Source organism: Chionomys nivalis, chromosome 3 (genome assembly GCF_950005125.1).
Source record: "Chionomys nivalis chromosome 3, mChiNiv1.1, whole genome shotgun sequence".
In the NCBI taxonomy this organism is placed as follows: Eukaryota; Metazoa; Chordata; class Mammalia; order Rodentia; family Cricetidae; genus Chionomys; species Chionomys nivalis.
In genome coordinates, this window is record NC_080088.1 from 69,145,471 (window position 1) to 69,171,320 (window position 25,850).

The window sequence follows — 25,850 nt, forward strand, 5'->3', positions numbered from 1 at the left end:
TCCTCCTCTTCGTCCTCCTCCTTCTTATTCCCCCCTCCTCCTCCTCTCCCCTTCTCCATCTTTTCTTTCTCTTCCTCCTCCCTTTTTGATATGTCTATTCTAATTTATTTACTTTCTGAAAATAAAGGTATCCATTCTTTTACTTTAATCTGTGTCTGGTTCATATTTAAGCATAAAGCAGGATTTCTACTCTTAAAAATGACATTTAATCAGAGATTCTACCATTTCTATGTATTAGAGTTTTTAGTACTTATAAATTTCATGCCTTTAAAACATATTATCTGTGTGTGCGTGTGTGTGTGTGTGCGCGCATTTCTCTGAATTCAGGTTTCGACAGCTTTGCATGTCTCCCATGTGTTTCTTCTGCCTCTTTAGAAATTTTACTTTGGGGCGGAGGACGACATTCCATTGGTTGAGCATACACAAAGGCCTGGGTTTGGTATCCCACACTGCAATTATAGTATTCAAGAAACAGACGGAGGCAGGGGAATTAGGAGTTCAAGGTCATCTTTGGCTACATTGAGAGTTTAAGACCAGTGTGTTACCATTTTTTTCTTTATTCCCGCCTTTCTCTCATACCCCTTTTCCTATTGGTTTTTATTGATATATACTTGCGTTCTTTACATGGTAGCTACTGAAACATCTACGTATAAATTTAATTTTAAAATCTGGTTAACCAAGTGCACCATTTCCCTAAATCTACAAAAAATCACACAAAGTTTGAATTCTTGTTCTCTCAGTCTACATTCTAATAATGTCTAGTACTTTAGCTATGTTGGTTGATCCCCTCAAGTAAAAAGATTGCTCAGTGGAACAGTTTGCTCAGATTTAACTATGTGGCTGCTATTTTCTCCACGAACCATTCATTTTATACTGCCGTTCTTCCCTGGTTTTTCTTTCTTCTTGAAATATCGCTTTTTGATTCTTTAGTTGGGGGTCTAGTGACATTATATTCTCTAGCTTTTGTTCAACCCGTGGTGTCGCTCATTATTAAAGAATCTGTATGATAGCCCTGGAGTAAGACAGGTCTCAAACCCTGGACCTTATTACTCTGGACCTTGGGAAATGCTTTAATATCTCCAGGACTTAGTGTTCCTTGTCAGACCATAATAAATGCTATCCAAGGACCCTTCTAGCTTTCATGTTCTACGTGTGGGACAAAGTGTGACATACAACACTAGACAACAGAGAACAGAGTGGGGTTGTCAAAGACTATAGGTGACTGAGAAAATGAAGCGGTGGGAATGCAAAATGACCTCACACGTGCCCTTTTTGATTACAACGTCCCAAATTTACTTGCCATTCATAAAAGACATGCCTTCTATATGGCAGCTTCACAAACATCCATCTCTGGGAGCCTGGGAGAGACCGCACTCACAATTCTCAGATGTTTTACCATCTGTAGACACAAACCAGATACTGGAGAGAGCAACTGAGACCTGAGTGCCAGAGAGAAGGGGGAGGGGCTGCACTCCCTGGCTTTGGTGATGGGGGACTCAGGGGTGCTGTAGTTAACTTACACCTGAGGCCTAGCGGACTGGGTGTTTTGGTTTTCCTATACATCTGCTATATGAAAAAGTGAACTTCCTAAATGATGGTCTTGGATTATTTTCTCTTATTCTTAGAATATAACCGAGGACAAAATAATTACAGAACCATCAAACATGACTAGGTGCAAAGTTTGAAAATGTGGTCATTCTTCCTTGTATCTGATTCTCCCATCCCTTTCTCATAGCGATTTGTACACGCTTACCCATTCAGCCCCATTATTATACCTGCATCCCTCAAGGTACCAGCAAAGAGTGGATTGTGACTGTTTGAGAAATATTCAGAGTACAAGTGGAGGAAACATGGGTTGTTGAATGAAGGCAGAGCCCCTACCAATTCCACCTCAAAACTGGAACTAGCATTAAAGGGCCCCCGCTCCACACACACTTTTTGCAGAGTCCAGAGGGTGCTGAAGCGGTTTGAGAACATGATGTCAGAAGTTGAGCTCACCTGTGTTGATGGGGTGGGAGGCTGCATGCTCTCGTAGCATCCTCGCTCTCCCATGAAGCATTCCCATTCTCAGAGGACCATATGGAGAGCAACCGGTGGAAAAAAATGAATCATGGTACCCGGGCTTATGAGAAAAGGAGACAGAGATCATCTAACCCCCCCAAAGAATTCCACACATAGGCAAGGACGTGGAATGAGAAGTTTATTGGATATCTAAATATAAAGTAGTTCTTTTACAGAAAAAAAAAGAATGTGATTTTTGTATTTATTCTCATAGAGCACTGGGAAGACATGATCAAAACTTATAGAATGTAAATAAAAACATGATTTAATATAATTCAACAATGTGTAAATACAAAAGATATTGCCCAAATCACAGTCTGATAACACAACTTCGTCTCCCTTTTGTTAGGAACCACATGTGTTGCTGTGGGGATGTCAGGGGTGGTTGATGAGGCAGGGCACCCATGCAGTTTGCTTACCCTGTGGACATACCGTGGCGCTGTCAGCATCACATGAATGAAAAACATCCTATGCTATACACTTTTGTGTGGCTTCCCCTGTTGGAAATGTTGCTGTGGCTCTCAGCTGCTGCTGGTGGGGCTGCGGTTGCGATCAGCTAGGAGCAAGGACCTGCTTCCAGCGGGCACACAGGGCACAGAGAAAGCTCACGGCTCTGCTCCCCTATCCTTGACCTGTACCATTAAACAGGACTTAGTTCTCACACAGAGCTATCTCTCGTGGTCACGAGTCACGGGGACTAAAACCCAGAGCAAGGCCACGTTGGGGCTGTCTCAGTTTATCCGTTCCCAAGGACGAGAACCTATGTTTCCCAGAGACTTGATGACATCACACAGACATTTTGGCATTCTTTTCTAGCATTAAAATCTGATCACATCAAAAAAAAAAAAAAAACCTACTAGTGTTGAAATTAACAGAGATAAAAGGATTGGCAATGGGAGAATATTTTGGAGGGAAGTACTGCCCAACTCTCTTTGCAAAATCCCCTTGACTCCAATCATGAGGCTATTAAAGCAGCAGGGCCACACTCTTGGGAGCTGCCCCCCCCCCAGTGCCCCATTGCTCCCTCTGCTCCTGTTTGGGTTTGCTGGGCTCCTATATGGAAAGTGGAATGGCTGATGACTATGGTGCCATAAAATGTATCTTCCACAGCTTGTCACCTTTACTATCACTTGGCAAAACTGCGTGGGAGTGGTGGCATTTCTTGGTAGCTTTGTAACCAAGAGGACGTCACTATGCGTCGTTTCAGAAAGGCTAAGTGGACACATCTTCCTGTCCTCAGAGGCGTATCGGCGGGAATGCGGAGCCAAGTGACTTAGAAGGAAAGGAAGCGACTTGGCAAGTGTGATCTGCCAGCTGGTTGAGTCAGACGACACATTGAGAACAATCTTTTTTGGAACCATGTCCTCCCTTCAACCCTTCTACAATCATACAGTCTCTATCCACCTCAGCATATTTACCTGGCTCCTCTCCTGTTGCTACCACTAGGCAGAAACTCAACCTTCCGGGCTATGCTGCGGCCTCATCACAAACACCCAGAGCTTCTCCATCGCTGATGGAGCTCCAGGAACAAAAGCCCTCAAATAGCACAAGCGCTAGTATTCTTAGGAGCTGGAGGGAAAATGCTTCAAGGATCTGGCAGGGACACTTGGCCTCCGGAGCCTACATTCCCTATAGCCAAGACTTTTCTCTAGTTCTCTCTGTTAGCAGGAGAGAGAAAAGAAACCTGCTGACACGCTAAACTTAGCAATACTTAGTTTATAAACACACACATGACATATATTAATTGCCTTTTTCTCCCCCGACTAAATGTTTGTGAGCAAATTATTTCCGTGGAGAACAAGTTCCTCAGCAGTTTGCCACCATTCCAGGCATGTAAGCGCAAAGAGGCTGTAGGAAGTGCCGGGGACTCTGTTTCGGCCTCTTTCATGGTAGCCACAGTGGCGGAGGATGGAAATGAGCCAATTCCTCCCCTAGCTCAGCACCTACTCCTTCGGATGGTGTTTCCGAAGGCTGAACAGCGTGACTCCGGGTACCGTGTGTACATACATATGTAGGAATAACGTTTATGTTTCTCAGAATAGGCACTTTTTGAAGGCAGTACATCTAAAAGTAAAGTTAATAGAGCCTATATTTAGCACCCATATTCTCACTTTGCTGATGTGTGTGCTGAACAGAAGATCACAGATTTGAATCAGTCTCACAGAGGCCGGAGTCGGCAAATGGCTATATTCAGAGCTAGGAAAGTCTTGCCAACTCAACTGTCGCTGTTAAAAAGGCAGGCTCAAAGAAGGTGCAATCATTTTTTCTCAAAGGTGATGGCACAGAAGGAGAAAGGCCCGTGACAATGCCGTGAAATAAGAGCCTGTGTGTGTAGCTCAGACAAAATTATGATCCATGAGCTCTGTCTTTGTGCCACATCTACTTGGTGGCACGTGCTTAGTACTTAAGAGAGTTCAACACAATTGCACACATCCCATACTTAGCAGTAGAGGAAGAGAAGCCCTGAATCTGTTAAGAAATGATAAAGGCGTAGATTCAGACAACACCAAACCAAACCAGGCTGACTATGTGCAGAGCCCAGAGCTCAGGGTTCCCTGCAGCGGTACAAACTTGGCTTCTAAGTGTAAAGTTTTGTGAAAGGCACACAATTTCACGAGGCAATCTCATTCATGCTCCAGAAGCAGACAGTCATGTGCCATGTTTATTTTCCTCCTTGACGTGTTTCTGGAAAGAGAGTGCAGAACACAGCCAGGTGATAGTGACTCAAGCCTTTAATCCTAGCACTTGGGAGGTGGAGACAAGTGGATCTCTGTGAGTTCGAGGCCAGCCTGGTCTACAGAGCGAGTTCGAAGATAGGCTCCAAGGCTATAGAGAAATTCTGTCTCTAAATAAAAACAACAACAACAGCAACAACAAAAGAACAAACAAACATACAGAAAAGAACAAAGAGTGAAAGACACACTTCTGATCCTCAGAGGGAACTATTCTACCTTTCATTGGTGAGGAGAGAGATCGTGGATAATTTGCTTGTCAGTGTCCCCGGTGACACAGTGGGTAGCAAAGGCTAGTCACTGAGAGATTTCACTAATACATCACTGCAAAACATTTATGATCAGAGAGTTCCTGGAGCCTACATCTCCTCTAGGACACATCTCAGTTCAGACTCTCTGCTTGAGGTAGGAGGAGGGTCCAGCCTAATTCAGTTTGCCACCAAGTGAATGAGGTCTTTGGTACTAGGCCTTTTGATGATGTAATCCCATACACTGATGATGTATTTGACACTCTTCTAGAAATCAAGAAGAACAAAAAAGATTACTATAATGCACATATCACCCAAATATCAGTGCCAAATTTACTATTTGCTAAGCAAAATGAGACCATTCTCATGGTTGGTAGTTAAATGATGAAAATCCCTTTCTTCCCAGTCTGTTCGAAGGAACGAAACACATTCAAACCTTTAATTACTAAATGTGCATCATGGCTATCCAAAGGCAAAGGGGATGAGGAGGAACTAGGATGTTTTTCTTTCACACGAGTCTCCCCTAGGTTGAGAGAGGATGCAGACGTGAAAGCCAGCTCTGCCTATTTCACATTTTCTGACTGAGAAACGGAGTGAAATAGTTTGGTAAGCAAAGATATTCAGGTTTAACATTTACTCCTCCGTGATGGAGGATGTGGATTTATGAAAGCAGATATGAATTCCTACAACTCAATAAGGAGCGAAACAGATGTTACGGGAAATGGCAACACAGTGCCTCAAGAATGCTGGTTCCTCAGTCTTTCCCCTTCCCTGACAGAAACAGAGAGACTCAAGCAAGGCATATAAACAGCTCGCTTTCCACTCCTGCATCAAATTGCTTTGACATATTTTAAGAGACAAATAGATCCACACAAGATTTAAGTAGCTTTCTGTTTTCCTTTTTGGCAGCTATGGAAATGGGTCAGGTCTATAGGAATTTATTAATTCCCTGGCCTGAACAGGTGAAATGTTTTAAAATAAGATTTTTTTTTTTTTTTTTTTTGAGAATCAGCTTTCTTGTCAGCTTTCTTGGTGAAGACCTGTGTGTGTATTTCAAAGACAATTGTGCTTTCTCTAAATCTTTGGAACTATATTATATAGGGTGGAAGAAGGGAAAATTTCACCCCTCCCCTTTCCCTTTCTTTACATTATATGAAGGCAAATCAGGATTTGTGGCAATTTGTAAAGGTATCTGAAAAGTATTTTCATGAAGGAACACCCTTATGCCTTCACCTCTTTACTGCCCCTTTGTCTAAAGAGAGGGGTCAGCTCTACAGTGGCAAGTCTCTCCTCGGGAAACTCATCTGGGAATTCTGAGAAGAGCTCAAAAGGTTTAATTAACCTATAGTTTGGGTGGGCTCCCCATCTGTTCCAGAGGAAATGCTTCCCAATCTACTGGCCATAAAATCCATCAAAGCTCTCAGAGAGTTAAGGCACCTTTCCCGCCTGGGGCTGTGAGGGCTCAGGCAATGACGCCAACCTTCTGGTCCTCTCTGTGCCCTAAATCTCCCAGGTGGGAAGACTGGGAAAGGCAGGAAGGCTATTTGCTGCTTAACTTGCCTCGTCCTAATCTCAGGGAACTGGCAGATGAGCGGCTGGATGGAGCAGAGACTTTCGGGAGGAAAATGTCGAATTTACAAACTAGGGCGTTTGAAAGGCTTTCTAGATTTAGTGCAGATGTCCTGTGGAGAAAGGATATTTTAATTAATCGGTGGATTTCCACTTGTAGCACATAACCAGAAGGTAGACAAGATAGAAAAAAGAAAGCCCTGACTGCACATGGGATGAGCAGCTTCTCAGTGAGTCAGCCACAAAAGGGTATTTTTTTTGGTGTGCTGTGATGTGGGCCGACTTGTTGAAGATACCTGGGGTCCTTCAAGTAAGATTGTTGTTAAACATAGTGCTAAGCTCCCTGTGATGAGGGTATACTAATCACAAACATCCCACAGCCTAAGAAGTACCGCCTATCAAATGAAGAAGGCTAAATTTCAGAAAGGACATTCACTCAATAGCACTGGCTTAGGTATTTCAAGGCCTTTTGGCCACGGGTTTATTGGATCAGAAATTCCTGTTGTCAGCATATTCTTGGCAGGCTCTACATAAATGTGAACAGAGAGACTAGTATGGTTTTTTTTTTTTTTTTTTTTTTTTAACTTATAGCAGCTTCTGCCTCTGTGGGACGTACAAGCCCACGGGATAGAGGGCTTTCCTAAAACTCAGGTCACCTCCACACACCACTGTACTGTAAATGACACGGTCTCAGTTGATATGCTGAACCTGACAGGCCCAGAGAGCTTTGTGGTTAATGGAAACCAATGCCCTCTGGGGAAATTTGCTGCACTGTGCTTTCTGCACAGCCATTTGCTCTCGGTGACCTTTACGCCACAGGCTCCCTCCCAGTGCTGGTCACAAAGACCCAGGGCTTCCCACAAGATGACAGAGGCACATGCAAGCTCTTCACGGTGCGCAACAATGTAACGCACATGTACACCCGCCACGGATAACCAAACCCCCTGTGAATTTCCATGGCTATTTTTGAACAGGGCCTTCAGTAACCTGTGAGATGTGCGGGACAAGGGCTGGGTGGATGCCCAGATCTCACACTTACCAGCTCTATTGCTTCTGGCAAGACACTTAATGATTCTGAACCTCAGCTTTCTCTTCTAGGACAGGGCTATTAATAACTATCTTCCCAGGGCTGTTCTATGTGTGAACGCAGTTTGTAAGCTCTCTCAGGAATTTCATTATTTTACAGCTCAGAAATTCACCCATAGGTGCTACCTACCCAGGGGCAGATAGCAGGCTCTTGCTACAGGGCTCTCAGATTCAAAGCTGATGTAGCGGAGACACAAGCCTGCCCTTCCTAAGACTAATGATTGCTAGCTAAACTGTAACCCAGGGCAACGGCGAGAGAATTTATAAGTTTTTACATAGAAAGCAGAACCACACATCCCTGTCCTTAAGGACGGTAGGGTTTTGTGCTGAAGAACTGATCAGAAGTGGTGAGTTTTCATCAGTAGCACCATATTTTCCTCTGGACTTTTTCCTTCTGTGAGTGGGAGGTTACACAGTGAGGTTTCACAACCTTTTTAAGGTCATTATCAATGGGTCAGATAAATGGAGCAAACTGTTCACTGACGGTTATGAAGGAAGGACACGAAGCTACCTGACCGCAGTCAGAACAGCGGTGTTTCCTGAATAGAAAAGACAACCGATGAACTCACACAACATCTAACCTGTGACTGTCAGAAACCATTTCGGCTGTTTTTTGTGGTTGTGTAAAGCATTTCTACTCCTCAGCTAAAAACGGAAGTTGTTTTTAAAAATAAAACACGACCGAAAAACAAAACAAATACAGTGGAGGTAAAAACGAGGGGGAACGCCGGCATTTTATTATGTTTTGTAGGTTTGTTTTATGGACCAAGGAAACATGAGCCCCGAGACTGGTTCTCTTTTAATGACAAGGACAGCTGGTACAAAGGGACTTCCTCACCGGGTGATGAGTTCCTTGACACAGGCACTACTTAAGCAAACTTCACTGTGCAGCAAGGAGTCCGTGATAGAATGGGAACACCAAGTGCGACAGATGGCTGGGAGCCCTAGTTGTGTTCCTAGAAGAAAAGAAAAGTAGACAAGGCCTACTTGTTCCTTTTGGAGGGCTCAAAAGACAGGCACACGTGCTGCAAGAGCTGAGGATGTAGCGTGCTTCAATAAGAGTAAGAGTGTACTTGTTGCAACAAAGACCACAGGAAACTGTTTCCTATCCGTCTGTATGTGTTGGGTGTGTCTGGCCAACCATCCCCCTCCTCCAACTATAATGCTGATTGGAGGGGATTAGCAGTTCAGTTTTCTTTGATGCCTTTCCTCCTTCACTGAGCCTGAAGATATAAAAGCTTCTCCTGCTGTGATTAAGACTCCAGAATCCACGCATTGTGGCCAATGCATCTATGCAGGAAGAAACCTATGCTGGCTGGCTGGGTCTTAAGGACTCTTCCTCCAACTTCCCAATGAAGCCAGTAGGTCAGCCTAGGGTGTCCTCACATGTCCTCCCCGAACTCCCACAAAGGCCACTGTGGGGAACTAGTCTTTTCCAGGCCACACACCTTTCTAGGAAGAAATACAGACAGACTATTTGATCTTATTGCAGTCAGCTTGACTCTCAGAGTTAGTAAACAGTGATCATTAAACCAAGATCAGTTAAGGAATAAGGATAGTAAGACGACAAAACAAGATAGATCATGAACTCTAATGGAGAGGATAATTGATCACGGAGAGAAGCTGCTTGCGTTAGACACAAATATTAGAAATGAATGGAAGAGTTTTAAAACCAAAGACTAGAACTGATGCAAACCTTACCAAGTGTCAAGAAGCTTTTTCTCTATCCTTCATGGGAATAGAGACAAGTGAGATCCTTGAGAAGACAAGCATAAAGGAAAAGGACACGAGACACTTTATGTCCTGCCAGACAGCAGGACTCTTACGGATGGAATCTCCCTTAGCTCACTTCCTGTCTTCTCAATGACTTTGATTCTGTCAGCATCAAAAGCAAGAGTAAAACAAGCTAAACAAACCAACCAGCACAGAAAATAAGAGGGCTGTTTTGTACACGTGGCCCCACCATTACAGGGGACTTCCTTTCCAGGGAGGTCACTGTTTACCTTTGAAGGATTCCTATTCCTTTTCCTTTCCACCCCAAGAAAAGTGCTTTCTCCCGCCCCGATGGACAGCCATCGCTGAGTCACAGAGTGGATGGGAACAGAATTAGGAAACATTGGGGATAATGTGGACACTGGTGGCAGGAGAGTGAAAGGCACTGTCCCTGCCAATCAATGAGAAGCTGAAGGACTCGGTGGTGAGTCAAACCACAGAGAAGAGGGGGAAAGTCTGGAATCTACAATGGTTTTATGTGGTTTTCCAACTAGGCTGGCTTGCTCTGAGTAGTATTCCACACGGGCCATACCAAGGAATAAATGTTATGGTCTCGGGCACGAAAGCAAGAGGATGCAGATCTTTATAAGGTCGCTAAACTGCTTACCCAGGCACAGCATCCGAGTATGTCTGTGTTCCATAAGAACCACCCCACCCCACCCCCACCCCACCCCGCCTCAGCGCTCGGGTAGAGCACGGGATGACATGGTGACATCTGTATTCTTGGCAGAATATTCTGCTTCTCGGATTGAGAAACTGAATTTAGAAGTTCTGTTCAAAGATAAATTCATAGAGTGCATTTGTGGCTATTTAAACAATATTCGACTGGATCACAGGAGATGGCTATCAGAGTTTGATAAAGGAAGTTTTAGCTTGCTTCTAAGTGGATGGGCATCTTGGAAAACTTAACTTAGCCATTCACTCTAAATATTATAAAAGAATTTTAATATTCGTAGTATGCTAATTTTTAACAAATGCCAGAAGTAGAGATACTTATCATTCTGCTTAGATACTGCTATAAAAGAAACAACAATCAGAAGAAGCAAAGAGCAAAGATTGGAACATTTTCTTTCAATCACGTGGATAAAAGTGTGTCTTTTACATAGCTCTCCACAATTAGTCATCTGCATGGTGGCTAACTAAAATATTGTCTCAAATTTTTGCATAAGGAAGGAAAAATTAGAACAAAAAAGTAAATTAGTATCTTTCTCCTCTGCGCTAAGGGAAAATATGCCTGCAAAACAATCTACATTCTAACGAAAATCCTAGTGTTAAACTATCCCTTGCAAATAGAGTCAATTATTATTATTTAATATGGACCATGGGCTAAGCGCTGCAATGTTCAAAGTTAGTAGCTTCCCCTTGCCACAAAGAAAATTATCAAGTTCATTTCAAAGGGACAACATGATGTTCTATCACTAAGAATACAAGTATTTTGTGGTCAAAATGTGCTTGTGTTAAAAAGAAATCCCAGTCTAGCTTTAGAAAGATCTCTTTGCATACACATGAGTGAAAACACCGGGTCGGTTTTAAAGGACTCTACTACCGAAGTCCCCTACAAGGACTGATTAAATTACAGTGGAAAGACGGCAGCTCCCTCTAGGAACAGACACAACTGAAAGAGTACACACCCGTAAAACAAGTTTTGTCTGGATGGTAAGCATATGTTCTGGTAGCCTTTCTCCTTTAATGCAATTGTAATGTTATAGTATCCTAACTAATGAGATGGGCCAAATAGGGCAGCAATAGTAGGTACAATGGAAAGAAGGAATAAGGAGAGGGAGGAAGGTGAGAAAGGGGAGAAGAGGAGAAAGCAAGGCCTAAACAATTGCATTAATCACAGTAGCTTTGGCCAGGTTAATTGTAAAAGATCTGAAATACAGCTATGCTAACCAAACCTACCGCACCACAAGCATGTCCATTCCAATTATCAGTCAACTAAATCACTTGTCTGGAAATATTCATGGTTGTCCCACAATTATAATTTGCTCAATAATCAAGACTGCTCCTTATTAATTCAAACAAATAATCCAATTTAAAGGTGAATGGGTATTATTATCCTAGCAAAGCAAGAGGAAGATCCAATCACAAGCACTTAGGATGCCCAACATAGCCCCTTGGCAGGGAGCACGCTCTCACAGACACCCATGAGGTCCCTCCAAATGGAAGACAGTACACTAAGATGGAACTGCTACAGTTCTCTCTCTCCATTCCCCCCGCCTCGGGTCTGTGTGTGATATCGTGAAGCTCTGGAATTTTAGTATTTCTATACTGAGCAACAGTCATAGTAATGTAAACAGATTATTTAAGAATAAGGCACACTTATGGGTGGCTTCTGATTGTCTCTCACGAAAGTACACCCGAAGAGCCATCCCAGGACAGGACTCAAGGCACATTTTGCAGAGGTATCTTTTTCGGTTGCTGGTTGTCTACAGATGGCTGAAGCAGGGGTATGGAACATGCTGTCATATTTCATTCATAACACACATGTACTGTAGCTCGAGGCAACAGATGGACAATCACTTGTTTAAACTACAAATGTGAAATACTAAGGTAGAATGGCAATATTTCTAGACATGTATATATAAAAAAATATGCCTTTCCAAGCCAAGAGGGATGGTGAGAGGCTGGGAGGTGGCATCAGTGTTTCCTTGATCTCCTTAGCAGCTGCCATAATTTGCCCGACACCCTTCAAAACTTGATAATGGAAGGATCAGGGGGCAACCGACACAGAGCTGACAGGAGAAGCCCAAACCGTATCAAATAGAAATAACACTGTTCTTCCCGACTGGTTCACATTAATAGGATTTGTAGTAAGTAGGAAGATGGTTGACAGTTGTGTTGGCGGAGGCCTGTCTCTGGTGTACCAACGCTCTATTGCAGCCACATACAGAGTGTGTTCCCCCTCCCCTGGACCCAAATACAAAATAGCTGTTCATCATCATTAAGGTCCGTATGTTTTTAACAGCCCACCATAGACATATCTGCAGACTTCCCCATAGAAAACAATTAGTGTTTTTAAGTTCATTTCATTAATCAGCATATAACCCATGTTGTCATTTTGATCAGAGAAGTCATTCCAACAGGGACAACAATGTGCTGGTGACAGGGGGAAAAAACCCACATCTTTGAGCTGCAGAGATGGCAATATTTCATTAACACGGAGGCCTTGAGTTAGGACTCGTGATGACTTATTTATGAGTTTTAAAGGCGATTTTGTTTGCCCAACTCCATATTGAGCCAGTCTGAGATGGGATTCCAAACAGTTGCAAAATCTTGTGCTGGATGGGAGGCTTAGCTATGGGAGAGCACTTGTCTGTTTCATGCAAGGCTTAGAGAGCCATCCCTACCACTCTAGAAATAGAATCTTATTTTTGAAATGTTCTCTGCAGAGCCCATGACAGTAGGTTTTTCCCCCTGTCCTACGTATCACACTTTATAAAGAAGAACCAAGTGTTTGTGCTCTCAATATTTAAACAATTCAGATAGCATTTTACAAGTTTTCAGTTACAGACATATTTTTTTCTATTTATGTATTTAAACGATAGTAAGGCAATATATCAAAAGGCAGTGTGTATAATCATTAAAGTAATACGATCTTTATATCTCTACAGTAGGCAAAACTTTATGTAGCTAACAGAGTAATGAGTAGAATGACTTGTTATTGTTGAAATCAAATGCAGAGTAAAGAAAATATGAAAGCAAGGCAAATCATATATTATAAAGAAATTGCAGAGTGAAGTTGTAGGATCCTTTACATTGTTAGACCTTGTGAAAGAAAAACATCTAATTCTAAATATTTCTGTATATGTGTATGTGCACGTTCGTTATTATAAAAGTATATGTCTATATTAAGAAGAAATTCACTTTAAAACTCTTTGGTAAAGCTACTCTGAGGTTACATGGTGAGAAGGCACGGGGACGGCTGTAAGCAGGCAGAGCTCTGACCTAAGACCTCAGGAGAGAAATGGTGGTGGCAATCCCTGCACCTCTTGCATGGAAGCATCTGGTTCCAGAAGCAGTTAAATGTAATACACACATGATGTTATTGCTCTATAGTATAAATAGGACATAAATTCTTCCTCTGGTGTCTAAACTTATAGCAATATTACTGCATTTCTAGACATAATTCCTGCCCTCACTAAACTGGACCCTACTTTTGGCATCAAGACAGTTTTCTGAATTTCATGTTGAAGATTTTGGTCAGTTCAAGCGGACTGTATTGCCACCTCGACTGTCCGACAGTCAGAGTTCCTCAAGGTCAATGGCACAGGTGAGCCTCTGAATTGGAACACAGAAATTCAGGGATAGAGCCACTACCCACTATATCCTGAAATCCATAAGCTGCCCTCCATGCATCTCCAGAGAAGAGAAGCAGGTAAGAGCAGGCAGTAGAGGGTGCCCCTGAAATCCAGCTTTAGGGGTTCTAGCATGCAAACTGCTTAGCGAGTAAAGTTAAAGAAGCCTTACATTGACCCAGACGAGCTGAGTGACAAAGGCTTGAGGGTTTCTTTTAATCACTTTTCTGATGACTTCTATTCAAGTAAAATCAACTTTATAAAGAATTCCTGAGGCATGGGTTTGCAATTTGAAACATGCACAAGCAATTAAAAATTTTTTGGCTCTAAATGTTAAAATTAAAACTGTCAGACTAGAAGATCATCATGTCATAAAGATTAAAAAAATAAAAAGACACAGAAGGGCCGGGGATGCAGGAGTGGGATGGTGCTTGCCAACACTTGAGGCACCAGCTCAACTCCCAGCACCGACCGCATAAAGAAATAAAAAGGTATATTGGGATTTAAGGCGGCTATATTTCTATATGTCTAGGACTGGGTGTTAGCTACAGAGGGATTCATTATATTATTATTTATACCCTTCTGTATATTTAAAGTATTCCATAATTTAAAGTATATATTTGTAGAAGATTTAAAGAAAGGATTGGGAAATCTCGTCCCAAGATAGAGAACCGTGAGTTCACAAAATGGCCAGCTGCTATTGCTAAGTGAAGTGTCTCCTCTCCACCGAGCAAACCGGCTCCAATTGGCAAGCAAGCGTTTCGCTGGCTAATAAGAGTTCGCATAAAGACTCTAGTCAGGCATTCTGCATATTTTTAGCTCAGGAAGACAATTTTGTTTTCAGGGATTGTCTTTGAAAGTGTGGTGTAAATGTCACGCTGAAGATAGGAAAATGTCTCCTGCAATATGTACTTGAGCTACAGAAGGATTGTCAGAATAATAAAACTCTGGTTTCGCAATCTTTGCCCAGCTTTTCCTTCTTTTTCAAAGAAAAGGAAACATGATTATGTAACTTCGTTTTATGGGTCCAAATTTGCAGTTTTCAAAAAAAATAGATTTGGGTTATTATAAAATGAAAGAAAGAGAAGAATTTGATTCCTCTTAATACATATCTTTCTGTAGATAAATGTTAATTGTAGTAACCACGTGTGTGTGGTAGGGGAAAATTCACAGTCCTTGTAAGATGAAGTGTCAGACAGAATTGGAAATGTACCGAAAGCAAGTCTGTCTGTCTTATGTCCAGATAGCACGGAGAGGAAAAGCTCAAGGTAGAGTTGTTGAAAATATGCTGGGCTTTTCAAATGCTTTGAAATTGCTTTCAAGCTGTCCTTTGGCTAGGATTTCCGATGTGGTCTCTTTAACTCAGCAGTGAAAGGTGGTTCTATCACTTATTAGATATTGGCTGAAAAAAATGCCTTCAAATGAGCCTTGACCACTGGGCACTGCACATCTTGAATTTGGATAATGGCAAACTAAATTTGAGCTCCTGTAAATTCATATATTTTTTCAAGTACATTCTGTATAGCCTAGCAGAAGAATGCACACTCTCCCCACCTTTATTTTTACCAGACACGAGTGGTACAGTGCAATGGGGAAATCCACCTTTCCAACCCCTGGCAACAGAACGGCTTGACTTCTGTGGCCACGGCCAGAGGGAAAGGGGGCAGGAGGAGATGTCAAGCTAAAGGCACCTGCAGGCTGGCAAATCCACCCAGGAAACATCATGTGACAGCAAATACCACACTAAAAACCTACTCAGCCAGATGGAAAGTGAGACAGACACGGGGATTAAAAGTTACAGGAATGCAGAAGTGAATGGGACGGAGCGTAATCTGTGCAAAAATGTGGAGGTCCTCACAACAAAGGCTCATCAAGGCCTTGCATGATTAAATGTGAAATGTGTATTTGGTAGGAACTTAAACAAATCTCATCCTGTATGTGCTTCTAAAGAAAAGGTTAACAGCAGATGAAGAACAGAGACCATTCCAGGGGTTGAGAGCTTTGCCTCTATTTTTCTATTCTCTTATCTTTGTCTTGTGTTTCGTTCTTCTTGGTGCCGCGCGCTTGGTGGCGAAGCGGGCGACCGACTCTACAGGTCAGTGCTTGCCTTGGCGGTCAACACCCTGATGCGGGCGGAGTTGCAGGTCTTGCAGAGGATGTGTCCATCCAAAGGGTAGCAGCCTTGGTTGTCTCCTTCAGACAGAAGACCACCACAATCCTAGAGAAATGGAGGCAGAAGGGATGGGAGTGAAACTGTGAGGCACAGGTACAAGTCCAGCTTCCTGAGCCGTCTTGACAAGGCTTCCGTCTTGTGCCCGCTGTCCTGCACCCTCAGTACGTGACATAGCAGATCGTGAAGGACACCAAATTAGAGGTTAATCACATAAGGAGAAATGGGAGCCAGGAGTGGTGGTGCATTCCTCTGATCCCAGCATTCAGGAAGTAGAGGCACGTGACCCTCTGCGAGGTTGAGGCCAGGCTGGTCTACATAGCAAGTTCTAGGCCAGCAAGGACTATAGAGACTCAATGTCCAAACAAAATAAGCAAATTCAAATAGTGTAAAATGACTTTTCTAATCACTGAATACAAAAACACAGTAAAAGGAGGAAAGAGTCTCTAGCTCTCGGGTCCCAGGGCTTAATGTGCTCTCCTCAACAACAGCGAGGGGAAAGCATGGTCCCTAATGCACACTACCCTTCATCAAAAGAATGAACAGGGGCAAAAATGGATGTTTATTATTGCTATTTAAATAAAAGAAAGGTGATTTCTGTCATGTAGCAAGGCTACCAATGGCTTTTGCATTATTTACTCAATTGTAGCAAGGGCACAAAAATGCGAGGGCTGGGGGGACTAAGACTTTGTCATACTTTCCAAAAGGGCCAGCACGGTGGAGAGGGACAGATAACATAACCGAAACAAGCTCCCCGGGTGCGACTGTTACTTTTGTCACTGTCTGTATAGGCTACACACAAGACTGAACACCATCCCGAAAATAATTAAGGCAATTTGTGCATTATCAAGCTTTTGGGATGGCCAAAGTTGAGAAGGGATATGAACGTACTCTGTACCAAATGCAGGATCACCTATGTACAAAGGATCACGCTAGTGTTGCTACCGGGGAAGGTCCACTCTGTAAAGCGTTAGGTAGCACTGGATGGCAGTCCTGACCTTTAGAAGAAACGCGGGTTTGCTTGGAAAATCAACAGTGCCATAGTTAGCACTGTGTGCCCAGTTCACTTTAGAAGTTGTCACAGGCCACGACTGCTGCAAAGCTCCCGGCTCTGCTCTCCAAGAGGAGCGAGGAGATGAATGAAGCCATGACTACAGCCGACAAAGAATAAACTCCTGGTATAAACAGGGCTGACCCAAAGGACCGTAGCAGACACAGTTGTGATCCACAGGAAATTTGGCTTTGCCAAAAAGAACCAGTGATATATTGGACTGTGAGATGTCTTCAGGAACTGAGTCATGGAACTAAACAAAAGAATGATTTCAACTCACAATGACATCATTCATAGATGGCAGTTTTAAGTCTGTGTGTGTGTGTGTGTGTGTGTGTGTGTGTGTATGTCTGTGCGTGTTGGGGGAGGGTTCTTGGAGCCTCGGTATCTGCTGCCAAATGTCCTCTAAAAGATCTCTATACTCAGAGGCCTCATCACAGGGGCACTGGAACGATGACGGCTGAACACTGATTGATGTTCTCATTTCCTCCCTGGTCTTAGACCTCACATTAGTTATAGTACTTCTTCATGTTAAGCTTGGAGAGGGGCATATAACCTGGACTTTACGGAGGAACAGAGCACAGTGCAAAAACAGGTGGCCAGTTAAAGACAAGGAAGTGAACGGAGTGGACACATTCTCTGGGGTCCTCAGAGCCTTGACACTCCACAACCTTGGGTTTCATTCTGTTGGGCTGTGAGGACAAGGGAACGAATGAGGAAGCCTGCATCCCACACGGATAGGAGAAGGGCTGGAAAGGGCTCTATCCATAAGAGCTAGTAATGACAGAGAAAACTGGAAGGAGGGGCCTGGGTAGCTCACAGAAGACGGTAAAATATTTTCAAACCACCTTCTCAAGATACCGTCCTTTAAGACTCAAATGATGAGGGGAAGGACCTCTGCCCTTTGCTGTATTATGGCTGCATATCCCCTCACAGTGTTAGCTAAGCTCCTCTTCTCACTTCTAGGCTGGTTCTGGGTCTGGCTTATGGATTCTACAGCACCCTGCCCTGACTCTCACATAGCTCTTAACAGTTGTGACCTCTTAAGCGACTTGGAAGCCAACTGCTATATAAATAAATCTCTTCCTGCACCTCTGAAGTGAATGAGTTCTTGCCCTTCTCACTGGGTGATAATGGTCCCTCTGCCCAAAGAAGCAGTTAACTACAACATAAGCTAAAGATTCATCATCATCATCATCATCATCATCATCATCATCATCATCATCATCATCACCATCATCACCTTTCCTCTACTTTAATAGTTTACAATATCCTGGACTATGTAATTTTGTGTTTCGGTCTCATAGCTACATCTGGAGGGGTAAGAATTCAAAGCATTTGTACAGAGAGAATGACTGTGTGAAGTGGGGTGGCCTGTGTGATGTCACTGCGTTAACTGTCTGTATCAGAGCTAGATCCTGTCTGTTAACGCTAGGGTCTTTGTTAGGCACCAGGGTCTCCAGGTTTCAAGATTTCTCTGACTTGGGCATGCCACTGACCTCACAGCGGTAGCAGTGCACGTGGAAATCACGGTCCAGAGCCACGATGCGGACAGTCTCCTCCTGGCCTGGGGCAGGCATGATAGGCTCCTTGCACACAGAACAGCGTGGAGCAAATTTCCTGAAAAGAGACAGAAAATGGTGAGATGTCAAGCACAGATGCAGCTGGAGAGGAACACAGGCTGACACCTGGTCTGCATTTCCTGTGTGACCTTGACCTAAAGAATGTGACAGTAGAGGCCTCCACAGATGGTGCGTGCTATGTATGTGACAGGAAAGAGGGTGGGAACTGAGAAGAAAGTGGGAACTGTTTTTAATAGAGACCTTTCAAGGAACTCTTTAGCAGGCAGCATGTGCTGTGCAGGAGTCCTGTGTAGAGAACCACATTATTCCCTAGGCATGACCTAGCTGAATGCAGGAAACAAGGTCCTGCCTGAACATGGATGGTAGGTTCCAATTACCCTCTGACTTGCTTCTAGATGCTAGTGTGCCTCCCTCGTGCCCTAGACAAATCCTGGAATTAGGAATCTCTACAGCTTTCTTCTTTAAAATGTATCTTCAATTCCATAAAAAATCCTCAAACACACAGGTTTTACTAATCGGCAGAGGTTAGGGGTTTTACTATATATTTTATGAAAAACTCACAAAGGCAAAGTACATGTTATTTATATTTTGTCTGTACAAGAGATTTTAGCATGATCAAAGTCTATATGTACAAGGGATTTTAGTATGGTCAAAGTCTATATAAACACACATATATGCACACATGTAAGGTTTTGAAGCTACTGGTGAAGAACTTTAATATATTTCTTAATTTATTGTTATTGGCTAATAGAACTTTTTTGTCTTAGATGAGGAGCCTGAAAAAAATGGGCTATGAACCCATCTAAATTTTCTAGAATTGAAGGATAGCATTTGTGAAGGTGTGAAATAAGGCATGACTTGGAATGGATACAGATAAGAACTGAAGGAAACCCTTCAAGGACACAGAAGCATGTCTGAAATCCTAGTACTAGAGAGGCTGAGGCAGGAGGATCACCCCAAGTTCCAACCAAGCTTGGGCTACTGAGTGAGCTCCTGTTTTTTAAAGCATGGGACAAAACCGGTCTCGCTGAACATAATGGACAATGAGGACTACTGAGAACTGAAGAACAATGGCAATGGGTTCTTGATCCTATTGCACGTAATGGCTTTGTGGGAGCCCAGGTAGTTTGGATGCTCACCTTAATAGACCTGGATGGAGGTGGGTGGTCCTTGGACCTCCCACAGGGCAGAGAAACCTGCTTGCTCTTTGGGCTGAGGAGGAAGGAAGACTTGATTGGGGGAGGGGGAGGGAATGGGAGGTGGTGGTGGGGAAGAGGCAGAAATCTTTAATAATTAAATAAATTAATTAATAAAAAAAATAAATAAATAAAACATGAAAAAAAAACCTAAAAACCAATGAGAGAGAGAAAGGGATATATAGAGAGATACTGAGCAATCTACTAAAGCTTTTCATGGAAATGGCTTTAAGATTAATGATGTTAAAATTTATCTACTTATAGTAAGACTTAAAAGAAAATAATGATAGTAATCTAATCCTCGGCAGAGCGCTTCATGGTTGTCAAAGTATTTTTACATACATTATACTCTCTATGTACATTTTAATTTTCCTGGTGGCACCCAAAAGGCATCTGTATGGCTGTAATCTAAATAAATATGAATTAAGTAGCAGATCGATTGATTGCTGTGAAAGAAAAATTAAGAGGATCATGGTACAACTGCGGTAGTAATCAGGGTTGTTATAATTGATATTTTATGCAAGAAGTTTATATTCAGTGGCAAAAAAAATTGCTTTGGATTACCTGATTATTTTTGAATCTGGGTCATCAGTAGTAAAATTCGCGGGTTTCTGATATCAGCTGCAAAACTTCCTTTCCCCGGCTCCTAGGACACTGTGAGGGCAGAAGTAGCCACAGCTCCTTCCATTTGTCCCGGGCTGATGTATTCATCTAGGGTATGATTTCTTTTCTTTTTTTTACTTTACTTATTTAGTAGTAATTATTTCTGTCTTTGGTGACCACTATATTGGCTCATACAGGAAGAATTTGAGCAATATTGAATGGCATGAACCACCTGCTATATTTTTCTATGAAAAAGGCATTATTAGATTTTATGTCTGGTCTTATGGTCCCTCTCTAGACAGTCTGAAGCTATGTTCTCACTAACCAATCACTCTCCCTCAGCAAAGTAGAGAGGCAGAAGCTGTCACTGTGGTCTCATGATCTAGGCGGTATTTTCCAGTGTTTAACTCGCCAAGTAGATGATAATAATGATAATGATAATGATAATAATAATAATAATAACAAATATAAATGGGGTGAAAACAGTTTTGATGGTTACTGTTTACCTGCCAAGTTCTGTTAGGCACTGTATACACGTTATTATTTTCCATTGATAGCCATGTTATGAGGAAGTATTTCTATGATTTCTAGTCTCCAGTCAAGGGAGCCATGAACCTAGTCATTTCATAGCCAACCTATTTTTGGCAATTAACAAATGAATGCCAAATTAAACAACCAAATGGATCAGTGCTATGGTTTGGATATGAAATGTCCCCTTCAGGCTCATAGACTTGGCACTTAGCTGCCAGCCGATGAACCTTGGGGAGGTGACTGGATCGTGACAGCTCTGACTCCGGCACATCCATCCTTATTAGAGTCATAGTGCAATGGAGTCATCAGGGGGCAGTGGAGATGCAGAAGGTGAGCAAGTGAGAGGAAGCAGGTCACGACAGCATACCGTTCAAGGGCACATCTTGTCCCTGGCAGCCATGAGGTGAACAGCTTTGTTCAAGCATGCCTTTCCTGCACTGTAGACTGCCTCACCACAGGTCCAGAAGCCGAGGATCAGCTTACTATGGACTAAAACTTCTGAAAACCATGTGCCCAAATAGACCTTTCTTACTTGGGGATTTGTCATGGGGCCAGGAAGCCTGCCTATCACCACGGATGACACCTCTCCCGGAAAAGCACAGGTCACTGTTTATGCCACACACCACTAAGAAGAACAGTGCAAGCCCACTATCCCCGGCACAAGGAGGACAGATTCAGATGCCAGCACAGACCTGCTAGGGGATTCTTCATGTTTCTCTATTTGCTTTAAACTTTTATATATAGCCTACCTTCTTGCAAAGTTTATTTAAGTTGTTTACTGTAAAAACTTATTCACATGTATAGGTCATGGGCAACATCATAATAGACTTACAAAATTGCTCAAATATAGACGTAGCATAAATTCATGACTGGGGATGAGGCGAGGCAAAATTAAAGAAGCCTTACTAAAATAGTAAGTTTAGCCTTTAAAGAAAGCCATGTAAGTAAAATGAGAAGTGTGTGTGTATATGTGTGTGTGTGCATTCACTGCCCACCTCCCACATACTTGTGTACAGGGCCAAAAACAGGCTCCCTACAAGGGAGTTCTCAACAGTTACTGGTGAGCATGTCTGTGAAGAAGTTCAACCTTAACCAAAGGTCTTTATAAGGAAACGGTCAATTTACTAAGCCTCAAGATTCTGCCCTCCCAGTGACAGGTTCTGAGATGCCATTGTAGAGGCTTTGCCAGAGCCAACCCCATATCCTCTCTATCAGCAATCCTCCTGCTTCTCACTCGGCACACTTCCAGTCCTGCTTGCATGAGGCCTGCCTGGATCCCGGAGTCAAAGGATCCGCTCTGAAGAAGACAGAGCAGCTCTCCTTGTGCCTACCTCCTCTCCCAGCGCCGCCCTTTCTGCCCTGCATCCCTGTGATGCTGGCATATTCTGCCTCCTTCCCATAATCCCAGCACTGACAACTACCTCCGTCCAGCTCTCTGTGTCCAGTTTCTCCTGCACTCAACACAGCTGCTGGCACACAGAAGTCTGTGAACATGAGAACTGAAGCAAAACATGTTTCCTAAAAGCCCACAGTAGAGACCCATTCAGAAAAGCCAAAGAGAAAAGCTTTCCCAAAGTAGAGAGGTATGCTCTGCTACTCCGTTGGTCCCCTTGGCAGTGCAGTATGCACCCCAGATTGGAAGGCTAGCATCCTGAGATGCAAGACTAGCCACCCTCTATTCTTGTACTATCCAAGCTAAGCGATGAGAGCTCTGCAAAATGTTCTTTTATTTTCCTTCTAAAAGTCCCCGCCCCATATCTGGTAATTATGTAGATGACATTATATTTTTTAAGAAAAATTAATGTTTTTTTCACATGCACTGAAAGGAAGAGGGGGTTGGGGCTTGAGATATGTATTCCCCCCCTACCTTTCAGTTGCTCAAGGCTGCTTTTTTAGAGGGTTCAGACCCACACACTTATGCCACCCGCTGCCAGTCTCTAATTATGCTCCCCACCACTAGAAATGAAAGGTGAGTGGCAGAGACACAAACTTCCTCTGTCAGCACCGATTTCCTCTTTTAATTGAGGGGTGTAATAGCTCAGGCTTTCCCAGCCGCACAAGAGTGTGTGCCCTGCTTACATCTACCTGTCTTTCTCAGATGGAGAAACTCTCAAAGAGGAGAGAAACGGTGACAGAAAAACACTCCCCGTTGGTATCTTTTCACTTCCTTTAAATAGATGCAGGTTTTTTTTTTTATGTGTAATTACAAGCTAAAAATAGCAATAATGTGAAGTACGATTTATGCTGTGACTGCCCTTTAAAAGCAAGCCTTTTCTTGTCTACTTCAGGTTGAAAATTTCTGCTTCTGGGGTTTTATAATTCATTCAGCCTCATGTCTTTTGGTGAGGTTTTTTTTTTTTTTTTCTTTTTTTTTTTTTTGCTTTCACTGCTCCTTGGGAGAGTGGTCAGGAAATTCATTTTAAAAATACGAATCTTAGGTCCCCAAAGTGCTTGTGGAAAGTCCCTTCTGGATGTTGACAATCAACAGTGGTGAAAGAAACCCACAGGCCCATCCTGAGCCACAGAGTGGAGTCCAAAGTGGTCAGCAATGTGCTTCATCTTTTGGGAGCCTTACAAAGCTCTCTTAAAGTGCATGCCCAGCAAACGGAAGCAAGGAAGCCGCACTGTCTCGCATTAGCCAGCCGTACCTGCCGCTTTCCACACAGACCATAATAAACACGGGCACTGATGCCATGAACCAGTTAGCCAGAAAACCAGCACAATTAAGAAAGAAATACAAAGCTATTGTTTTCTCAAAGCCTCCTATAGCCGAAGAGAGAGGCACTGTAAAATCGGAAACACGAAGAAGGAAGGCATGTTTCTAGGCCCGCCTGTGGTTTAGTAGACTTGACCCTGAGAGTTTTCTTTCCTATCCTTCTCAAAGTGCGGTACATGCTGCACTAACCGATGTCATTAGGAAGCGTACGGAGGCACCTAAACCCTTGGTGGGGAAGAAGTTAAGGGAGGATGTGGATTTGTTGGCTATGGCATGAGGCTACCTCTCACGCTGGAACTGTGTGACAGAATTGCTGTCTGCATCCCTACACCTATCTACCAGCAGTGCCTCCTACCCGCTCAGTAACCAGGGTGCAGAGGTTGCCAGAGTTAGGAGACCATTACTTGAAGTTAATTGTGCAACGTGTCAAATGCCATGCCCCTTGTTGAGCTGAGTCAACAGCTCCCTATTTATAGCTGCACAAGGATGTCACGATCGATTGATTGCAGAGGAGAGGCTAAGCTGGATAAGGTCAGGGATTCCCGAATGGCAAGCCCACACTGGAGACAGATAACTCTCAGGATACATCCCTAGATACTGGGGTATGTCTCTCAGAAAGAATCACGGCCAGTGGCAGGCAATAGGAGCAAACTTCAGAGGGCTGGCAAGCTGGAGGTGAGAGTGGCTGCTTACTTGTGGAAATCCTCGATGCAGTGGATGAGACCAGAGGCATCGACGGTGAACGGGATGCCATCCAGGCTACGGTGGCACATCACGCAGGTGAAGCAGTGAGGGTGGTAGGCCTTGCCAGTGGCACGGAGGATGCGCTCCATGATGGGCTTCGAACACACATTGCACTGCTCCAGAGTGTTCTGAGGAAAGAAAAAAAAACTGCTCAGCACAATACCATGGCTCTGGTGTGTATCACAGCACTCCAGGGAAGGCGGTGGGCATCAGTGAGAACGACGCACAGGCAGGTCAGAGGGGATCACCCAGACAGTAGGCAGCACACCCACGTTTTTTCAATACCCACTGTCTGCCTTCTATGGCATTCCTTTCTACTTCACCAAGAGTGAAGACACATTTTTCAACAAAGGCTCAGATAATAAGGACTCGTGGTACTGGCCACTCAATTTTCCCACACAGCGCAAAGGCTGCCTCTGAGTGCACACGAGCAGAGGGCCTGTAATTCAGTAAAGCTTTATTGACAGAAAGAGGGGTAGGTTGGATGTGCTTGCTGAGCTATATCGCCCAGGTTCTGTACTTAGAAAAACTGCTTTACTGTTACAAGTAAAACTCGACTCAAAACTAAAGACCTAGTAGGGGCAGTGAGGCCCCTAATGTGTAATGACAGCGACACTATATACTATTCCATAAGCCCAAGTCAAAACTCCCATTTAAAACCTCAAAACCCAGGCTAAATGAAGCCCTGGTAGAAAGGCTGAGCATAAAGTTGGTGGTCTGGTTGTGAAAAGTAATCTAGGAAATTCGGCTTATCTGGATTCAAAAACACAACTGAGCTTTAGGAACACGTGTGAACCTTAAGAGCTAACAGTCAGCAAGTCAGCATTCGAAAGGGCCAGCTGTGAGCCCCACCTCTCTTCCCAGGCTGTCGTCTCAGCCAAAGATCTTTTTTCACTTGTGATGTGTGTTACTTTCTAGACAAAGTATCTGAAGTGACTCACTAAAATCAGGTATTACGTAGGGTGGAGAGGTCAACAGAAGACACAGAAGTGGGTGGATCATGGAAATTAAGGAAGAACTGCCTTCGGATGCCTTGAGGAGAGCTACGCCTGTATTGAGGTAACAGGTGTCCTGAAAACTGACCCAAAGCAACTCTTTGGCACTGGCTTCTTTGTTTATATAACCTCCTGAAATAACCCCCTTGGCCTCTACAAGGATGACCAATCTGCTTCCTGAAACACGATGGGACCAGGTGTTTCTCCTGACAACACACCTTCATGGCACTGTAATGTAGAGTGAATTCCCTCGAGGACATTTTATCCTTCTCTAGGCTCAGTTCCTCATCACACCCAGGCACGGTGCTTCATTCTCATTCATCCCTGAGATTCTGTGTCTTGACTCATGACCACATGAACGGTTGCAATTTGCCATTCTGACCTTCTAATATACACAGCTCAGAAGACTCTCTGATGACCCACCTGAATGCATTACTTCTTTCTCCTTTCTCCCTACTTAAGTTTATTTTTTTTTTAATAACACTAAACTGTGT

General features: G+C 43.4%; 1 protein-coding gene across 2 annotated transcripts in view; it reads right to left on the bottom strand.

Moving 5' to 3' along the window:
• Positions 1-2,183: 2,183 nt before the first annotated feature.
• The window catches only part of Lpp (LIM domain containing preferred translocation partner in lipoma), a 623,722-nt gene continuing 600,055 nt past the window's right edge, over positions 2,184-25,850 (bottom strand). For both annotated transcript variants that reach the window (XM_057763582.1, XM_057763583.1), the window contains exons 10-12: positions 24,311-24,489; positions 18,488-18,608; positions 2,184-15,985 (exon numbers count right to left, since the gene is read on the bottom strand). In XM_057763582.1, the coding sequence (XP_057619565.1) occupies positions 15,857-15,985; positions 18,488-18,608; positions 24,311-24,489 (429 nt within the window). In that variant the 3' untranslated portion in view covers positions 2,184-15,856. The remainder of the gene's footprint in view (positions 15,986-18,487; positions 18,609-24,310; positions 24,490-25,850) is intronic.